This window comes from Crocodylus porosus, unplaced genomic scaffold, assembly GCF_001723895.1.
Source record: "Crocodylus porosus isolate Cpor-Errol unplaced genomic scaffold, CroPor_comp1, whole genome shotgun sequence".
Lineage (NCBI taxonomy): Eukaryota > Metazoa > Chordata > Crocodylia > Crocodylidae > Crocodylus > Crocodylus porosus.
This window is the reverse complement of record NW_017728945.1, coordinates 446022-464524: the sequence shown is the minus strand read 5'-3', so window position 1 is coordinate 464524 and position 18503 is coordinate 446022. Positions and strand designations below refer to the sequence as shown.

General features: G+C 45.8%; 1 protein-coding gene across 7 annotated transcripts in view; it reads right to left on the bottom strand.

Annotated features, from left to right (window-relative positions):
* Positions 1–18503, bottom strand: part of KDM4B (lysine demethylase 4B) — a 129338-nt gene that overhangs the window by 14486 nt on the left and 96349 nt on the right. The window contains exons 12-20 of one of the 7 annotated variants that reach the window (XM_019550541.1): positions 16102–16427; positions 15868–16005; positions 15511–15534; positions 14098–14218; positions 10756–10934; positions 7678–7900; positions 2754–2830; positions 2492–2547; positions 1859–1967 (exon numbers count right to left, since the gene is read on the bottom strand). In XM_019550541.1, coding sequence (XP_019406086.1) covers positions 1859–1967; positions 2492–2547; positions 2754–2830; positions 7678–7900; positions 10756–10934; positions 14098–14218; positions 15511–15534; positions 15868–16005; positions 16102–16427 — 1253 coding nt within the window. Of the gene's footprint in view, positions 1–1858; positions 1968–2491; positions 2548–2753; positions 2831–7677; positions 7901–10755; positions 10935–14097; positions 14219–14312; positions 15535–15867; positions 16428–18503 lie in introns of those variants that run through there. The other 6 variants (XM_019550542.1, XM_019550539.1, XM_019550540.1 and 3 more) reach the window with 6 other exon arrangements.

The window sequence follows — 18503 nt, the reverse complement described above, 5'->3', positions numbered from 1 at the left end:
CTCTAGCCCACCCTGTAGCAGCCCCCTCTCCCAGCACCACCGCTGCCCACCCCAAGTGCAGCCCCGGCCTAGCCCCCCCTGCCAGGTAGAGGCCAGTGCAGTCTCTGGCCCCAAGTCTGCAGTGGGCAGCCGGGCCTTGCCCTGAGCACAAATCTGGGGGGGCATATGGGCCTATGCCTCAAGGTGCACACAGTGGTGGGGAGCTGCCACCCCGGACAAGCTGCTTGTAGCTCCATCCTGTGCCCAACCCTGGCCTGGCTGAGCAGCACCTGCCCCTGCCCCGCCCCCACCCCCCATACCCCTTCCTCCCACAACTGACTTACCAGCTGGTCACAGCTCTCCAAGCTGCCCAGCTGCGTTCCTGGCCGCATGCATGCTGTGTCTGCATGCTTGCACGCGGCACTTATTGGTGATGTTATTGGCTACACTGGCCAACAAAAGCCAATTGCTGATCATGTCCACTTTCCTTTTATGGGTGCTGATTTGATATAGACCAACATATCGGAACACCTGTACTGGATAGGACCATTTGAATCTCATATCCTGCTTCCAGCACTGACCAGAACAAGGGGTTCTTGTATTGGGGTGCTGGATGGAACACCCAAAGGCCCTAACTGATCTGTGTCTGGTATCTGCACATACTTCAGACAAACACTAGTAAAAATCAAAAAACATTTGGACTTTTGTAAAGTCTTAGTGCACAGAAGTCCATGGACAGCACAGAAGTCCATGGACATTGGTTATCTGGTCAAATAATGTCAAGCCAAAGACTTCCCAATCCTTTCCCACCCCCACAATTTGCAGTCACTTCTCCCATACCCCCAGTTCATATGTGCCATACTCTTCCTTTGCCCCGAAGTCCTCCCATACAGACCTATGCCAAGCAGTCTGGAGTTCGCTATGACAACGTGACGTTGCATAGATCCAATGATGGATGCTGCACAGTTGCAGGGCAGTCACGCAGAATTTAAGGAGTTAAGTCACAAGGTTTCCTTGTGAGGCCCCATTAAGCAATACAAGTGAGTCCTGTGTAAAAGGATTTTTAATTCATCGTTACAAGTGCTGGTAATGAAGAGGATGCATGCTGGAAATGCCAGACAATCCATAAAGAGCCTGTGCTGCAGGATTTATCACCCTCGCATCACATTGCTCCATCACTCCACCTGAATAATGAATGCTTTTTACATTCACATTTGTGTACAAAACCCATTTGCACAATAGAGGAATAACTCTCAAAGCAGAGAGATTCTTCCTAATCTCCCATCCAGGACTTGGCTTGGCTGCCTGCACTAAATAGCAGCACAGTTAACAAATACATCAACACTACCCAATACATCAATGCTTACCTCACCTTCCCCCACCACCTTCCTCTCCCGACATCCCGAAACCAATTCCTGCACTAGAGAAAGCCAAAAGCACAATTAACTAGCAAATGCACCTATACTGACAGGTCATTAAGAACCAGCTAGAGGAATCCAGCTAGAGGAATCCAGTGCCCTGATCAATCACCCCCTGGTGATCCCCAAAATGAGGCACTGCAGCCTCCCTGGAATAGGGCTAGACCATATGCCATTAGCTAGAATTCTGCTAGCATCTTTCCCACAGATTTCCTCGCGACAGAGAGGACCTCCAGGAGGCAGTGCACTGAGTATGTACATGGGAAAGCATTCCTAATGGACAAAGTGAAACCCCTGAAATAAGAGTAGAATCTCTCAGCTATATCCATAGGTTGCTGCATCCTGGGGCACTTAAGGGATAAATACATTGAGAACACCTCCTTCAACCCTGGCTGCTTTGGACTCCTAGACAAAACCAAGCCCTGCTCTCACTCCAACAACACCCAGGAGAAGACACCTACCAGTTTCCACCTCTGCTCTGGAATAGCACTGATGTCCACAGGATGACGTTCTATTACATTGAGAAAACGGGCCTCTGGGACAGCGATAGCACAGATTATATGGACCCACCTGGAAATAAATGAAAGAAATCAGAAACTACCCTATTTGGATTTTCAGAATTTTTGCGGTGTATTCATGGAGTGTGTAAACTCTAGGGGGCAGTTGACATTTCTCCCATTGTTCCTTCCATAGTGTCTGGACATATTTATGGGGTTGGCAGCACTGATAATATTCCCATCTGGTTATTCATGGAGTGACACAAGATAAAGGGCCCTAGAACAATTGCAGTCAACTGTCTTCATTAGGCAGCTGATCTTGCATGATGCTGAGCTCTCCTCGAAAAGTGCTCCCTTTGAGAACAAGGGAATTCCAAGGTGTTCTGTGCCTTGGAGAGAAGAGACAGTAGGGTAGGTAGCAGAGACTTTCAATCTCGTCCTGCCTATCATCTAGAGAGCGACGGCAAGCACAGCCAAACCTAGATGTCACACACTTGGGCATCCTCACCAGCCCCTCATAAAACAATCAGATGACTCGTGCTAGTGGCTGCTATCAGTGCCCGAGAACATGTACAAGGCATCCTACATGGTACCTACCGTCCATCAGTGGTCATCTGAAGAGCTCCACCCCTGAGATTACATAGACAGCAATCCTGGAATAGGAAAAACAAAGATCAAGTACATCCAAGGAGCACCCTGAAACCCTTACCCTTCCCTCAGAGATTTACTATACTGGTACAACAAGGTACAGGACATTTTTTTGCCATTATTCCCTCCTGTATTGATGCTTCCTGTTAATTCCCCCCTCCACGCCCCCTGACAATTTCCCTTTTCAGTCTCCCCTAGAGTGGATGCTTACCGCTGCCCATGCATTGGCTGAGCACCGTGAACAAGACCAACTTTCATTCACCAGATCTGGACGTATTCCATAACAGCCTGAAAGAAAATCAAAGCACAGGCCTCAGAACCTCTGGAACAAGCCTCCATCGTAGGCAGGAGCCAACTCTGGGGAAGGGTGACTGAGACTGATGAGCACTAATGAAAGCACAGGAAAACCATATTCTCCCAACAGCCCGAACTGTAATAGCCTGGTGGTCCAGTCAACAGACGGGTCTCACAAGTGAAATGCCTGTTCTTGCAATCAATGGAGGCATCCAAAGGGTTAAGGACAATCAAGCTGGTATTAATATGAGCGGCTGAGCAGGAGTTTAAGTGGGTGAATGAATGCAAAACAATCCAGCAGTGGAGAACTGAACACTGTGCAATTACTGCTGCCCATTGAATCTGACACTATTTAAAGCACCAGGGCAAAATTCCAGATTGGCTGCAGCATTCGGTCCATCTACCTTAAGTATTTTTATGACCTCCGTAACTGTTGTATTTGAGCAGTTAAGAATTTTAATGTATTTACTATCAATACTCCTGCAAGGCTTGGCAGAGTTGTTATCCCTGTTTTACACATGGGGGACCAAAACACAGAGACCAAGCACTACATTTATTAATCCATTTAGGCACCTGATCACTGCCAATTTCTATGGAAGGGAGGCACCAAATCTGAACCTGCAGCTTGCCCAAAGTCTGTACCACAGCAGGGATTGAGCCTGACCTGTCTGTGTCTCAGTAGCCCCTCTACCATCCTTCATACCGACCCAAACCCTATTAAGAAATTTGCATCTCAACATGCACCGGAGTTGAAAATGCACTATCAGCCAAACAAGGGAAGCATTTTTCCAGTACACATAGCAATAGTATATGGTAAGCCAATCATTTTGATAAACTCGGAGAAAAATATTCAGGTATCAGCAAGGTTGCCACAGTACCTGCCTCTATGAAAGCAGCTACTTAACCCAGATAAATATAATCTCTGAAAAGTCAATAATATAGACCTATACTTGCCTCCTGCATTTGAAGTTTCTTTCCATCATATGACAGGTCAGGACAGCAGATCCAATCCAGACCTGGCACAGGAACTGGGTGATGGGATTTGGAAAACTGATCTCAAAATTGGCTTGAAATGGAAACTGACACCTTTAACTGAAATATTTATGGAGCCCAAAGCCGTGTGGAACAGACTGTGAAATTTCAGCATTGATTTCTTGCTTCAAGACTACAGGTGAGGGACCCCTGGACTTAAAGCAGAGGGAGGGGGATCTCTTGAAGGAACACAGAGGGAAATACAGAAGTATGAGGGGCCAGGAAAAGATAAATTATGCAGAGGCAGGTATTTGATATTCATGTTTGTTTTCAGAGGATAAATTAAATCTTGCTTATTGAGAGCTGCAGGGAAAAAAAAAAAGAAAAAAACATGACTCAAGAGCTGCTTAGACTAAATTTTAACCTTTAAGTGGCCTCTTAGGAAGATTTGGACAACTCTGTTATTCAGGAACTAAGGGTCTTCTGCACGTCTCTAGGAGGTGAAGAGCTGTGCAATTCCAGATAAGACAGACTAAACGCCAAAGCCAGTTAAGCCAAGTACTTCCATACCTGCAGAAGTTGAGCACCTCAGTATGTTATGCAGTTCCCCTGGGAAGTGCAACAGGGCCATCATTCCCATTTTACAGATGGGGAACCAAGGCAGAAAGGGATGAAAAGCCTGACTTTTAAAAGTATTTAGGCACAAAGCTCCCATTCCCATTGGAGAAATACAGTGTGCAGAGATAGCCAGGCAAGAGAAGAGAGGCTGCGTGTGCCGACTTGGAACAGAGACCGACAGAAACCCAGAATCCATAATTAGAGCAATGAACCCAGTATATGGGATATCAGCACCTCAAGAGCTTAAAACCTCTGCAGAGGGTAAGTGCTCTGTTCCCCATGTCCTCACTGTTGTCTCAGCCTGTCATGCAGCCAGGTGAGGCACCTCCAACAAGCAGACTGCCAAGCAGTTTTGTAGCATGCTGCCATCCTGGCTGAAACAAGCCTGGACGCCGTCGTTCCATTATACAGAGCGAGCAAACTTGTCTCACTGCAGCAAAGTCGAATAGATACTGCAGTCTACAAGTGCAGACAGACAGCGACAAGGAGACAAGCAGGCACCGGGGACCTTATTAGTCTAGAGCACAGCAGCTAGACCTACGCCTCATGGGCTCCACATACCTAAATCTGTGCCGCAGAAAACACCAGGCTCGGTCTTGGACTACAGATTAGCACTGCTCTGTTTATAGCCACCTCTCTCAGAAGTTGGGCTTCTGGCACTGTTCTGATGTGTAACTCTACTGGGGACGGGTGCACGGACCAGATAAAGAAGACAGACGTTGCAACCATCACTACCTCCAAATGGGACAACCACCTCTGAACTCTCACTCACCCTGCACGGTTATTACCCCCTGTGAGCTGGGAGCAACTCCCTCGCAGATACAATTGACAAGCTGAATCTCTATTCTAATTCTAGTTTGTGCCGAACTGCCTGGCAACCCCTGGTCTAGAAAGCTACGGTCGTAAAAGTAATTTCAGCCAATGTGAACCAAGCCAGACTTTCCATCTGCCCAGGTCAAACTGTCATCTGTTGCACCTCCAAACACTAGTGTGGAAATCAGCTGGACGCTGTAGAATACAAAATACTCCTGACACTAAGCTGCACCTGCAATCAGCTGCCATCAGAAACCCTCTCTTATATGTCTATACATTCCCTTGATTGCAGGCATAACAATCAAGGGAACATATAGACATATATGCCTCTTTTGTGATAAGGCACCATTTCTATATGGAGCAATGCAGATACTGCAAAGAGGCATCTCAGAATTGCTCCCTGGTCTCAGGTTGCTCACAAGAACAACTCAGGACTCACCCAGAAGATCAACACCTGGACAAGTCGAAAGACTATAAATCGACTCACTTTTCATTTGCTGGTTTTCCTGCTATAGTGAAAACAAATGGTAACTTATGCACAGAGGCCAAAGCAAGTGATATGAGAAGATAACTGTAACTAAGGTACCCCCAGAAACAGGCTTTTCTCAAAGATGCCTGCTTTCAACTTCACTTTTTTCTAACAGGATGTAATTAGAAACCACCACATTTAAATGGAAAACTAATTAGATGCAACTCCAACCTGAATCCCCACACACATGATGCACAGCCAATGCGTTCATGCTCCACTCTCTGCGGCAGGAACATGGGAGACAAAATTCTTAATGGACTTTTTATTCCTTTTTCTTTGTTCTAGTCCCCTTCTGGCACCGGTACTCTTTTTAACCCCAGGAAAAGGTTCATTTGTCTGCCCTAGCTGTGCAATCACTCAACAAAGATGGGCAGTTGTTGCCAGAGAATTCTCTTATGGAAGTATGAGAGAGTAAAACCGGCACGAGGCCAGGAATCATTAAATTACACAGTGCAAGTGAGCAAAAGAGAGGTACGTAATGAACCATGGCTCTGATTTCTGCTGTCTCAGTGAGGAGGCTTTAAGCTCCCAAAATAAAAATCTCAAAATGATGGTTCATCATCTTAATTGCAGAGGGAGAACTCTGGATTCTGGATCTCATCTTACTTGCAGCAAAAGGTGGCAATATCCTGTTTCATCAGTGTGGGGAGACTGTGTGACAGTTCAGGGCAAGAAAGGGGGTAGAAAGGCTAACCATTTGCACAGCTGCATTTTAATTATTTAGTTCGGTGGCTGGGCCAAAAAATAGCGTATTGGCTTGGTGCATCACAAAAGCCTCTCTTATCAAAAACTGTTTAATTTAAATTTAGCTAGATTTGATCTTGAAATGTTGCCAAAGCTCTCTTTAGACTATATCAAAGCAAACTTTTTTTTTAAATCCTCCTTAACCCTCCCATTTTGTCATGCTGAAACTATTCACCAAATTCAGCTTAAATCCATGAATAGCTGTGGTTGGCCTGAAGCCGTTTTAGGCTTTTGATATGAATAACTTCACCCAGCTCTACTTCCAACACAGGTTGTCCCTTAAATACACCAGGCAGTTCCCCCGCGAGGCCCAGGAGAATATGCAGGGATGACACAAGTTGGGGAAGAGGTATTTAAGAAGTTTTCTATCCCTGCAAAACAATCCAGAAGCCAAATTACCATTCTGTTCATGCAGAAGGCTCCAAGAATACCAGGCCGTAATTGATGTGTTAGAAGGAGAAAAGTACCCAATAAAATAATGGACTCTCCCTCTAACAGATACCTTCGCAACGGGAGCCCAATCTATAGCTGAAAACATCTGAGGGGACGGTCTGCTGGAGGTCCAGCAGCTACTGAATATTGCGCCCTTGGGTTTGTTAACAGGGGACATTGAGTCAAGTTTAGAAATGGCGGCTTACTCACTGCAGGACGTGCATCTGCTTGCTCTTCCTCAGCTGTTTCTCCTGGGCTGCTTTTAATCAGCACCATGGCTACCCTTCCAATCATACAAGTTAAGGGTTTCTACTCCATGCCCCCTTCTACCTTGTGCATTTAAGGTTGTGCTGCTGTATTTGCCTGCCTTTCACGCCCCCAGGCTCTCACCTGGGGCTCAGAGAGAAAGCTTACCCAATGGGAATTAGAGGGCAGATGTATGTATGAGAAGGAGCTTTCGCTAGAGAGAAGCTGACCCCTGCCAACCAGGAAAGAAAACTAATTCAAGGGAGAGCAGAATATAAAGCAAATATACAGCTTGATCCAAGGATGGCCACAGAGGTAGCAGACCCAGGAATGTAATGAAGGATAACATGAAGAAATATTAGTGCAGGAACAGGAAAAAACAGGAGTTATGAGCATTGCAAGTGAGCCCAGAGAGTCCAGACAAGCAGCATACAGACAAAGCAGCTGTGACTACCCAGATCCCATAATGAAGTAGAGGCACACTCACTAGCGTGGACCTGCAGGCAGCACTTGGCACAGGATATTAAGAGGCTAGTTCCATCTTCACCAATGTAAGAGTTTGAAGGAAGGGGTTCTGTGTTTTCACCGCTTGAAGTAAAGCACATCTCAGGAATCAGAGGCTTGGTCTTCTGTCCACACTTGGAAAGCTGGAGCAGGGAGGGGCTCTCTCCTACAGAGACCTGGACAGCCTCTTTATCCACCTGCAAAGACTAAGAGAAAAAGAAAGTGTTACCCATTGTCTCCCCTTTGCCCAACCACCAACTGGTCTGACCTCAAGACAAGAAGCCCCAGCTTTTGCGAAAAAAAATGTCAATGCTTGCTGGGTAACACTGTTTGAAACCCTGCAGCACTTGTAAGAACCCAGAGTTCCAGTTAAGCAAACAGGGAACCTTGTCACTCCCCCTCCATTCCAACCAGACATGGCCAGAGATCTGTGATGTGGTTCGAAAGCTCAGGAAATTATTAAAATAAAAAGCTGTGTTCACTATTTTTATTTTGTAGACATATAAGCACAAAACCAAATCCCCAAATGTTGCAGCTGAAAAATATCCCTCGCCCCTCCCAGACCAAAAGCAAGATCTCCCTCCCCCATCTCCAGGCCCTTGGCATCATTCCCTTGCTCTTTCAGCGAGATTTTCTCCAGAAGGGCATTTCAAGGTTTCTGGTAGCAAGCTGGAGTTAAAAGACAACGGATTAAAACAGCCCAGCTGTACCCACCTCTCCTTACAATCAATTATACAGCCGCATCCAGGCAATCCTGGAGAGAGACTTTATTCTGATGATGGAAAATAAATCAGGGCTCTTTTTTAATTCATTCACACACACATCTGCACACAAACACACACCCCTAGTGAACCCAGAGAGCTATATCTGGATCCAGGTGCACAAGATTGCTAATGCAGGGCTGAAGTGGCACAGAGCCGGACAAGTAATTATATCATCTTATAAATACCATCCTCCTGCTCATGGGATATACCTGGGGGCAAAATGATAATGCCCCAAGGTTGTTGTTCAAATGTTGTGGATAAACTGTCACTCAGTGGGGGGACAGTTGTGGGGAACAAGAAGTTGTGAGTAATAAGAAGTTCAGCTCTGGTGTTTCCATAATGCTATTTTGAAATTTGCTCGAAGTCAACTGCTCGAGCACCGAGGGACAGCAGCTCACGTGAGAGTGAATGCGGCTAGTATAGTTGTTGTGCAAGGGCTCCAAAGTAATGTTTAAAAACAATTCATCCAACTCTTCCAGGACAGCAAGAGGCCTGACTCTTGGTTTTTTTTATTCTCAGGATTTTAAAACAAAGGCAGCAGACAGCTTATCTTTGAGTAGCAGTCCTTGGAGGAAAGAGGTTATATACAAGTAACTGGAGAAGTTCAAAGAGGTACATTTAATGTGAGTAAAAGCCTCTTTCAAATCCTAGTCTTTCTGCACACCTTTTGGAGTGTGCATTGCTAAATCTATGCAGCTGTGTACAAAGTTATACATGACCTACATGAGACTACCTGTGCAATGCCACTGCTGTCTTGTATACAGTGGTGTCTCTGGTGTACATGAAAGCCCAGCAGTGTAATGCAGATTAATATATGGCCCCATAAATCACCACGCAGCCTAAATGTGTCAGTGCATCACCTCTGTTTTCCAATCCCCTTGAAACATCCAGCGTCAGTGTTTACACCAAGAAGCACCAGACACATTCAATTATAGGGACCAGATATGAAGTGTATGAAAGAATTTACATTGAGAGTGGAGAGCTCTAAAGAATTTGGGGTGCCTTCCTGTCCTACGTACTTATTTATAAAGCATGCTTAATGCGTGTTGCACAATTAGATTGGGTTCCCTTTGTTTTGACAGGCAACTACCATAGCCAAGAAAATTTGCATCTTAAACTGAAGTTCTCAGAAGTTTAAAACCCAGAAGTATTTTTTGGCAACTGAGGAAGGGTAGATGTGCCCAGCAAACACATCAAGGTATTATTGCTTATTTACTCAAATGATTGGAAAATTAAATGCAAGTTACACACACACACACACACACTTATATTAGCCTCTCACACTTATATTAGCATCTCCTTCCTGGTGCCCTGTGTAATGTGCCATATATTACATTAAACCTAGGCTCCAATGCACACATTTCTAAAACAAAGACCAACACTTTTACTCTTGAAAGTGTAACCGAAGTGTGACACTTGCCTACAGCAGCCTGGAAAAAATGGGAGAATTTTGTAGTATATATTAACAGTTCAGTAGCATTTAGTTTGGTCTCTTCTCGGGCACTCTGCAACCACTCTCAGTCAGCATCTTGTGGTGGTAACTCACCTCTCTAGTTTCAAACAACTGAGATTAAAGGTAGAACTGGAATACGGGCATAGGGGAGAGATCCAGGCAAAATCTTCTTCCCATCAGACAGCATGCACCAGTAATAATGGAGGTTACATTGCCTTGGGATCCCTGATTTGTGCCTACTCAGCTGGAGAAGCTGTCGATCTCCAAGCATTGGTAGGGAAGTGGAAGGAGGAAGAAGAGGATATCAGCCAGCTTTTGGGGGTTGTTTTAAGCAAAAGGTGAATACAGGCACGATCCCAAAGTCTTTAAATACACAAGTCAATAATACATCTCAGCTTCACATCTCCTGTCAGAGGATCTCTGAAAGCTTTGCACGTGAACTTTCAAGTCATTCCTCTGACACTTTGCAAATAATGGAGCCAAAGCAGGGATTAAATGATGTTCTGAAGGCCATATGGGAAGCCTGTAGCAGAGCAGAACAAGACCCATCTGAGCTTGGCTGAATATACCTGGCACATGAAATTTCTGCTGTACTGAAGTGAAATGAAAAATTAATGCCAGGAAAGACAAAAAGCCAAAGGTTCTCCCCATTTTTCCTGCTAGATCCTGATACGCCTCTTCAGCCTGCAAACCTGGTGTTCTTGTCTGTTATCTATCACACTAAAGGACTGAATCATAATACCGATGCTTTCTTTAGAGAAAGCAAACATAATAGTTTGATTAAAGTACCCACCATGCAGCCCCCTGCACTGACTCACCCATCCACAGCATCATCACAAATTACCTGGTTATACGGGTAGAAGAGTGTACAGACTGCACAATATGGCTCACTCAGGGCAGCAGCTGCATTGAATTTTCTCTCAGCTGGGAAATTATGTACTTTATTCTTCCACTGGAGGGAAAGTAAAGACTTCAAAGCCTCTGGGTCACTCACATCTTCCTCCCCAGAAAATGGAAATGTTTCTAGAGTAAAATGTGCAATGGGAAGACTCGTCAGTACAGACAAATAAAAAGCAGCAAGAGAGTGCAAAACAAATGCACTCCAGTGATACTCGGGAGAAGCAGAATAAAGAAGAACACTTAACTCTTCTATGGTACTTTTCATCTATAGGACTCAAAGCATTTTATAAATACATCTTTCAGCTCCATTTTAACAAGGCTGAGGAACAGCAATTGGCCTATCGAAAAGGAAAGAGGCAAGCTCTCATCCCAGTCCTGTGCCCACTGGGTGATATGTTTTCCTCAGTTTAAGTCAAGGTCAAGATGATTCATACGGACTCAAGGAAATCTCCTTTTTTCAAGTGATAACTTCAGCTTCCAAGAAGTCACTTATGTAGCACACTCGTTTAACATACCACCAAGAGGAGTCTCCTAGTCTCCAAGAAGGGTCATCCAGTCCCCACTGCAGAGGGTCAACTCTGCGCTCAGCCACCATCGCACAGTGTATTTCTTGCCTGCCAATACAGGCATCGAGTCTGCCTGTAAAGCAACCTCCGTCTGGGTTCTCCCTTACCCTTCTCTGCCACTATTCCCCATCTGCCTTTCAAGTGCTGTGCCTCAGCCTTACGTCTCCAACCATTTTTGCTTCCAGCAAAGATCTATTAGGAAGCTGCTTATGCTGCTGCTTTGCTTTCACAAACTTCTGATCAGGGACCTGTGTTATACGATTCTCTGGGCACAGCATCGATCCATCCACACCACAGGTTTGTGGTCTAGTACCTAAGCAATTCAGCTTACTATTTCTGAATTGCTACAGATGTAGGAAAACTTTATGCGTGTGAACTAAGTGTGACGTGACGGCAGTGCTGTCAGTGTGCAAAAACCCTACAACACAGCAGCTCTGAGCAGCACAGGCTCCTACATGTGCCGGGGGAAAGGAAACCCCGGAGCCCAATATAAAACTCACACAGCAGCATTGTGCATAATACTCCTGGTATTTATTTTAGCAGGAACATCTCACCGAGATGCTACTCCCGCAAGCCCATGCTGACTCTGTCCCCTTCCTTCATATGTGCTAAAGCCCCAAATGTCCGCTTCCTCCATGCCCAAACCTCCTTGTGACAGCTTCTATAAATCTGTTTGCAGAATAAGTAGCTGAGACATGCTAGAAACAGAAGATTCAGGGCCAGAGTAAAATATTAATTTAATTTAACATTAAAATTAATACAGGGATAATATACTTGCTGTATTATTCATTTTCTGATTTAATTCCAATGAAGGCCTTTAACAAACATGCTGAATCTGCCACAAGACCTCCAAGTCTACTGCACTGCAGTACCGCAAGACCCGTGGAAGCCTTCAGTACACTGTAGACCTAATCTAACCTCAGACAACTTGAACCATGGGAGAACATGGGAGAGTGGTGTTGGCAATCAAATGATTCAGTTCCAATTTAGAGATGTGCTGCTAGTACAGTTGGGAGGCTTGCACAGCAAGCAATGTGGTTTTATTTAAACAGCTCCATCGATTGGCAAAGCAGAAATTTGTCACCTGCCTACAGAGTCATTATCACGTAGCCAAGTTCAGCTTGACATGTCTGGCCCGAGCTTACTTTTCACCACCCAGGAGGTTTCTTTCTTTTACAGCTGTGTCATTCCTGTGGCCTGCATCGGGTAATGCAGCCTTTGCGAGAGGGGATACTGCATTGGTACATGCCAGGAATACTAGAGTCAGCATTTTCCAGAATCTTGGGACAGCATCTGCCATAGAGCTAATTGAGCTCCCCCTGCTAGACATTCGCTAGACGACCGAGAGGGGATCCAAACACTCGAGTGCCATATTCCCTTAGCTTGCTAAGGCTGGGTGGGGGTTAGGCACTAGCACTGGCCCTGGCATGGGGTTCTAGGCAGGCAGTCCAGGTGCATACTGTGCATCTGATGTTCCTCTTGATGGTCCAAGTAACTGGGCCCAGAGACCACGTTCAGTTCCACCAAACTTTCTCAGTAGAGCATGCACAGTCCCAGCACCCTCTGGATCTTCAAGTCTCCTGTTTACCACTTCGATGGCATGTGAATGCTGTAGCTCATAAAACTTGCACATATACAGGCCATGAGAAGACTGAGTGTACAGACCATTTAGAAAACAGCAGGTGTCCCCAGCACAGCACTAGTTCACCTTTCCCTTGGGGATGCAGGCATTTTCACTGGCATTCAGTTAGATGGGACTTACCCCACCCCATCAGTCTTCTTTGGCAGCTACCTCTGAGCTGGTGAGAACAACCGAAGCCCTTACCCTTTTATAACCCGTGTCTCCTCTGCCATGTTACCTCCTAATCGGGCTCAGCAGGTGAGCAGTGGCACTCAAGAAGACTGCAAGGGTAATTTGTGGCATGCCTGCCAAAAGGGTTGGCTCCATCTCTACCAGGTGCCTTAGTGGCTAGGCAACTCTTCTCCCCAGATGAATAAGTGGTCTCCAAACTTTTTTGATTGTGCACCCCTATCAGTAAAAAATTTTTGATCACGCACCCCCAATATATGTATATTTATATAAATAGAAATAGAAGTCCTAATATTTTCTTCCTGCACCCCAATGGATTGTCTTGCGCACCCCACTTTGGAGACCACTGCTTTACACTGCCTCCTCATTTCTAACCTAAACTTCTCTTGAGACCAGTGCTCCTTGCTCCGTCATCTGCCACCACCAAGAACATCCTCTTTGAACCCCCCTTCAGGGCATTGAAGACTGCTATTAAATCCCTCCCTAAGTCTTCTCCTCTCCAAACTGAATAAACCCAGTTCCCTCAGCCTCTCCTCTTAAGTCATGTGCCCCAGCCCCTGAACCATTTTCACTGCCCTCCACTGGACTCTCTCCAATTTATCTACATCACATCTGGGTAGTGGGGGACCCAAAAATGGATCCAGTACTCCACATGTGGCCTCACCAGTGCCAAATAGACGGGACGAATCACTTCCCTCCATTTGCTGGCAATGCTTCTACTAACACAGCCTGGTATGCTGTTAGCCTTCTTTGCAGCAACGGTATGCTATTGGGTCATTAGGGCACACTGCTGGCTCATCATGCTATGTTAATGACCATCTCTAGCAATTTTTTCAGGCATGAAAAGCCAGTTTGTACACGGCTATAACCTACACACAAAGCTGGATTCTGCATAGCCATATGCACTCACCCTCATCACTTGATGCCTCCTGCTTAACCACAGAGAGAGGGGAACGGGTTGGTGGTTTGCCTAGTGGATGGCGGCGACTTTTCTTTATCTCCATCTTCATCTTTGAGAAAGCAGCAGCAGTCTGAAATAAATTAGAATAAATTACATAAAAGTCCCAGAGTCTTACAGGGAAAGCAGAGCAGCAGAAGCAAAATGCAGTTAACTTCTCAGGCATTTAGCCCACACAAGAAACTCCTTGCTGCATTTGGCAAGGATTGACAAGGACCTCTCCAAAAAAGCGACTGCGATAGAGAACGCCAACACCATCTCATAAAATCATGCCAGGCTAAAAGGTAGGTACAATGTTTTTCTCTTAACCGGGGTAGATTCAGAGCCAGTCCAACTCTGCCACTTCTACTAGTCTCTGAACGGTTTGGTCAGTCAACACACTTGTCAGCATTTCTGCTGAAAACCTCCATGTAAAAGAAAATCTACTTTGGGTTGGAGTTTCTGCTTTGGCACTATAAAAACCTGGGAGTCAATAACCAGAATACCTAAACTGAATAAAATCTGCAGGTTGAGATGCTGAAGTTATTGCAGGGAGATCTGCTCCTCTTCTCCATTCCCTGGCCGAGAAGACTGTCTTTGCAGATGCGTGCATGCATGCATGCACACTCAGAACCTAACACAATTAATTTCTGCCATCCACTATGGAAGACACTAATGCTTTGTCTGCACTAGAGAAAACAACTGAAAATTAATGCTCCTTCATTTGTGGGAAGTGCTCTTTTGTATCAATAGAGTTGGTACTGTTGTAGCCTGGTGATGATTCAGGAAATCCAGGGAAGGCAAGGGGGTTTCTATGGGCCAACTGCAGAGGTGAGAAGTAGTTAAACAAAATGTATTGCATGTAAGGTTACGTTTGAAACAATGCTAATGCAATCAAACTGGACACCCCACCCACTGCTCTACACAGCAGTCACCAGTGCATCAGCCACTGCAAAACTGGCTTCTGTGATCACCTTTCTGCATGCTACTGGGCACAAGTTTGCTTCGTTGGAAGTCACCCACCCATACAAAACTAGGGTTTCACAGATTCTGTTACAAGCCATTTTTAGAACAGTGATCAAACAACTTTAGATAGAGTGATTCATCTCAAAACTAACTGCAATTATTTGGCTTTCTACTGCTGAGTCTCTGGTTGACTTGCACTTCCCCTTCACCTTGTGGGGAATCAGCAGGGCCCAACCAACAGGAAACACAATGCAGGAATGTCAAGCTTGCTTAAACCGCTAGCCCCGTCGGCATCAGATCACCACAAGCTCAAGGGCAGTAGAAGGGACTTCAAACAAAGGACAATAAAAGCCAGTGGGCACCACTCTACCCAGGAACTGTACAAGATCTTTAGCACAGAGTCCTCTCTCCTAAACCAACCTGTTTATAGACGGCACCGGGGTTCTGAAACAAAAGAAAGAGAGCTGCTGAGATGACAATGACAGCCAGAACACAAACTCAGCACGTGTTAGGTGAGCTGGCCTATCTGCAGCACCATTTTCAGTGATGGCAACATATACATAGGGGATAGGGTTGGCCTTGCAAGATGATAACTAACAAGGATCAACCCTCCACAGCTGGCACCAACTAAGACCCCTTCACAGTAGTTTGGGGAACATACTTGGGATCCACATGGCTGCTGCCACTAGCATTTATAAAAAGGCAGATACAGCTATGACAGTGGAAGTATCTATTTCATCTCTACCCCTTCCTAAACGTGACCTTGATGGCACGTACCTGTAAATCACTGGCCCCTGTGGCAACCTCAGCATTTTCAGCTTCTGCACTCTCCTCTTCCTTCACAGGAAGCTCTCCGGGAACAGCCTGCTCCCGCCAACCCAGGCCCTTCTGCGTGGCGAACTGCTCAAAGGCCTGCTGGCAGGACATGCGCTCTTTGTCAAACACCACCTTTTTGGTCCGCGGAACCACATAAAGCATGGGAATGATGGGCCGGGGCTTAAAGTCATCTACCTCGTTTGGCACTTCCGAGGGCTGGATGACGTTGAGGGGCACGGGGGGTAAGCTCTTCTCGGCTGTGGCTGCTGCTGCTGCTGCTATGGGGACCAGCGGCCGTGCTGGTGGTGTCTCTTCCTCTGCAGGCTGCTGTGGTGGTGGTGGAGGGGGAGGTGGAGGTGGTGGTGGAGGCTGCTGTTGCTGCAGTGGAGGCGGGGGTGGCTGCAGGTGGTGGTGGTGGTGGTGGTGGTGGTGGTGATGAGGATGGTGGTGCTGATGGAGGTGATTCTTCTTCTTCCTCTCCCCTTTTACTTTCGGGGGACGGGTCTTTACCTTGCAGTCTCCTGTTTCAAGTAAATGACAAGATTGAACAGATCATGCTGAAGTTTCTGGACACTTTCTTTCATTAACTGCTCCTGTTACAAATGAGATCAGGGTTGACAAAAGGTGCCAAACTAACAAGATAAGCAGCAGAACCTTGCATGAAATAGGTACAGCACACTGGCTATGCAAGAAGCCCTTCACTCACTCTCTGCTTGGACTTAGAAAATCCATTTCTAGAAATTAGGCTTATTTTGTTCTTGCGGCCTATTCAAACCTTGACCGCTCTGCTAAGCACACCTACGTGAAGGTCAGGTGTGACAGAAGACAGCTGTCCACTGCAGACTAGATGGAGAGGATCATGGCGCGTACTACATTAACATTGCTAAGACACACGACTCTTAGTCACCCAGCTAGGCAGAAACACTGAAGCCCCAGAGTCCAAGCTGACCAAATTACAGCACTTGACAAGAAGATTAAGGAAAAGGCACCGCATCTTCTCCTAGGCAATAGCAAAGGGTTTCTCATTTGCTTTACTATTCAGCAAAGATAGCAATAGTTAGGAAAAGCCAGTGTACCCCCTAAGAAGTCCTCCCCGTACCTTTCAATTCTTACATCTGAGCTCACTTTTTTGGGAAATAGGCCTGTTTGCCCTTAAAATCACACAATCAAATCAAACGTGAGTCTAGACCACTTCCTTAATGACCGGGTCACAACTCTAGAGGCAAACACACAGTGCTGCACTGGCACATTGAAACAAGAAACCCAATCTGTATTCAGAAGATTTCTATATCCTGTTTTATACCCTTACCCCCCAAGCCACCTTCATTTACTGCTCCCCCCACATCCAACCACTGCTGTGCGCAAGTGTTACTGTATATCCAATGCAGTCAACAACCCTGGGAAATGAAGAATTGAACCAAACCTTCTAAATCACTTTTTACCGAATAGCATCTACTGCAAGGTCTTTAGACAGTGGCCTTTAAAACATGAATCAAGCGCAGCATTGAACCAAGTCTATTACAGGCACCATCTCGGTATTGGCAACTGCGATGTGAGTTTCCACCGCTTGCTTTCATCTGTCCTTCCCCCTCCCGGCTCACCACCATTCATTTTATCTGCATACTGTCACATCTCTCTTACACAGTGGTGACAGCACACAAACTTCTTGGGCAGATGAATGCCCCAGTATTTTTCTATCGAGATGGGGATCACCCATAAAACAAAGAGACCTTTTCTCCTCTCTCCCTATCAGCCCTCCCAATATAACCACGTAAAATAACGGGGCCAATTTGATTTCAGAACGTTCCCCAACCACCGTGATTAAAACTCCTGCGGGCCCTTGAGTAAGCATCGCTGGGTCAGGACGGAAGATGCCTTGCCTGTTTCCCTTACTGCATCGGCAGTGAATTATGTTCCCTATGCCCACCCCTTCCCCCACTTCATGAATAAAGTTATCAGTCCACTCAAAGGAAAGTAAATAATAGATGTACCACAGACAGATGCCAGCCCTCAATTTGTTTCATAAGAGATTGTTTTTCACCTATAGATGCGGCGATTGGATGGCTCTACTGCAAAAGGTCACTCTGTCCACTAATAAGATGAGGAGAGAGGAGGGGGCTGATGATGCAGAAGGAGACAGACAGACAATGTCGCTCCACCACACCCCAGCTCCATCTGCCACTACGGCCTAGCAAATCTTATAGGCCAGGCTCCACACACTGCAGAAAATCAGATAGCCTACCACAACATAATGCGATACTCAGTAAAAGTGATTATAGCCCAAGTAAGATGAAGTGCTAGAATCCCTGCTGAAGTGTTTTTGGGGGGGAAGATCTGAATCTGGACAGTTCCCAGAAGTGCGATTGGAGGGTCTTATTCATACTAATTTATGAAAAAAAAAAAATGGCAATAAGGCTGGCCCAAATAGTTATTGTCGTATTTGTGTAAGCCACACTTCGGGTAAACTGGTTTGTAGTATCGCACAGAAAGAAATATTGAATTTCCTTGGAGAAACAAACATATTGAATGAAAGTCAAATTGGATTTCTCCCCAGTCACACAACAACAGATCATATTTACTCTCTACACACTCCGAGA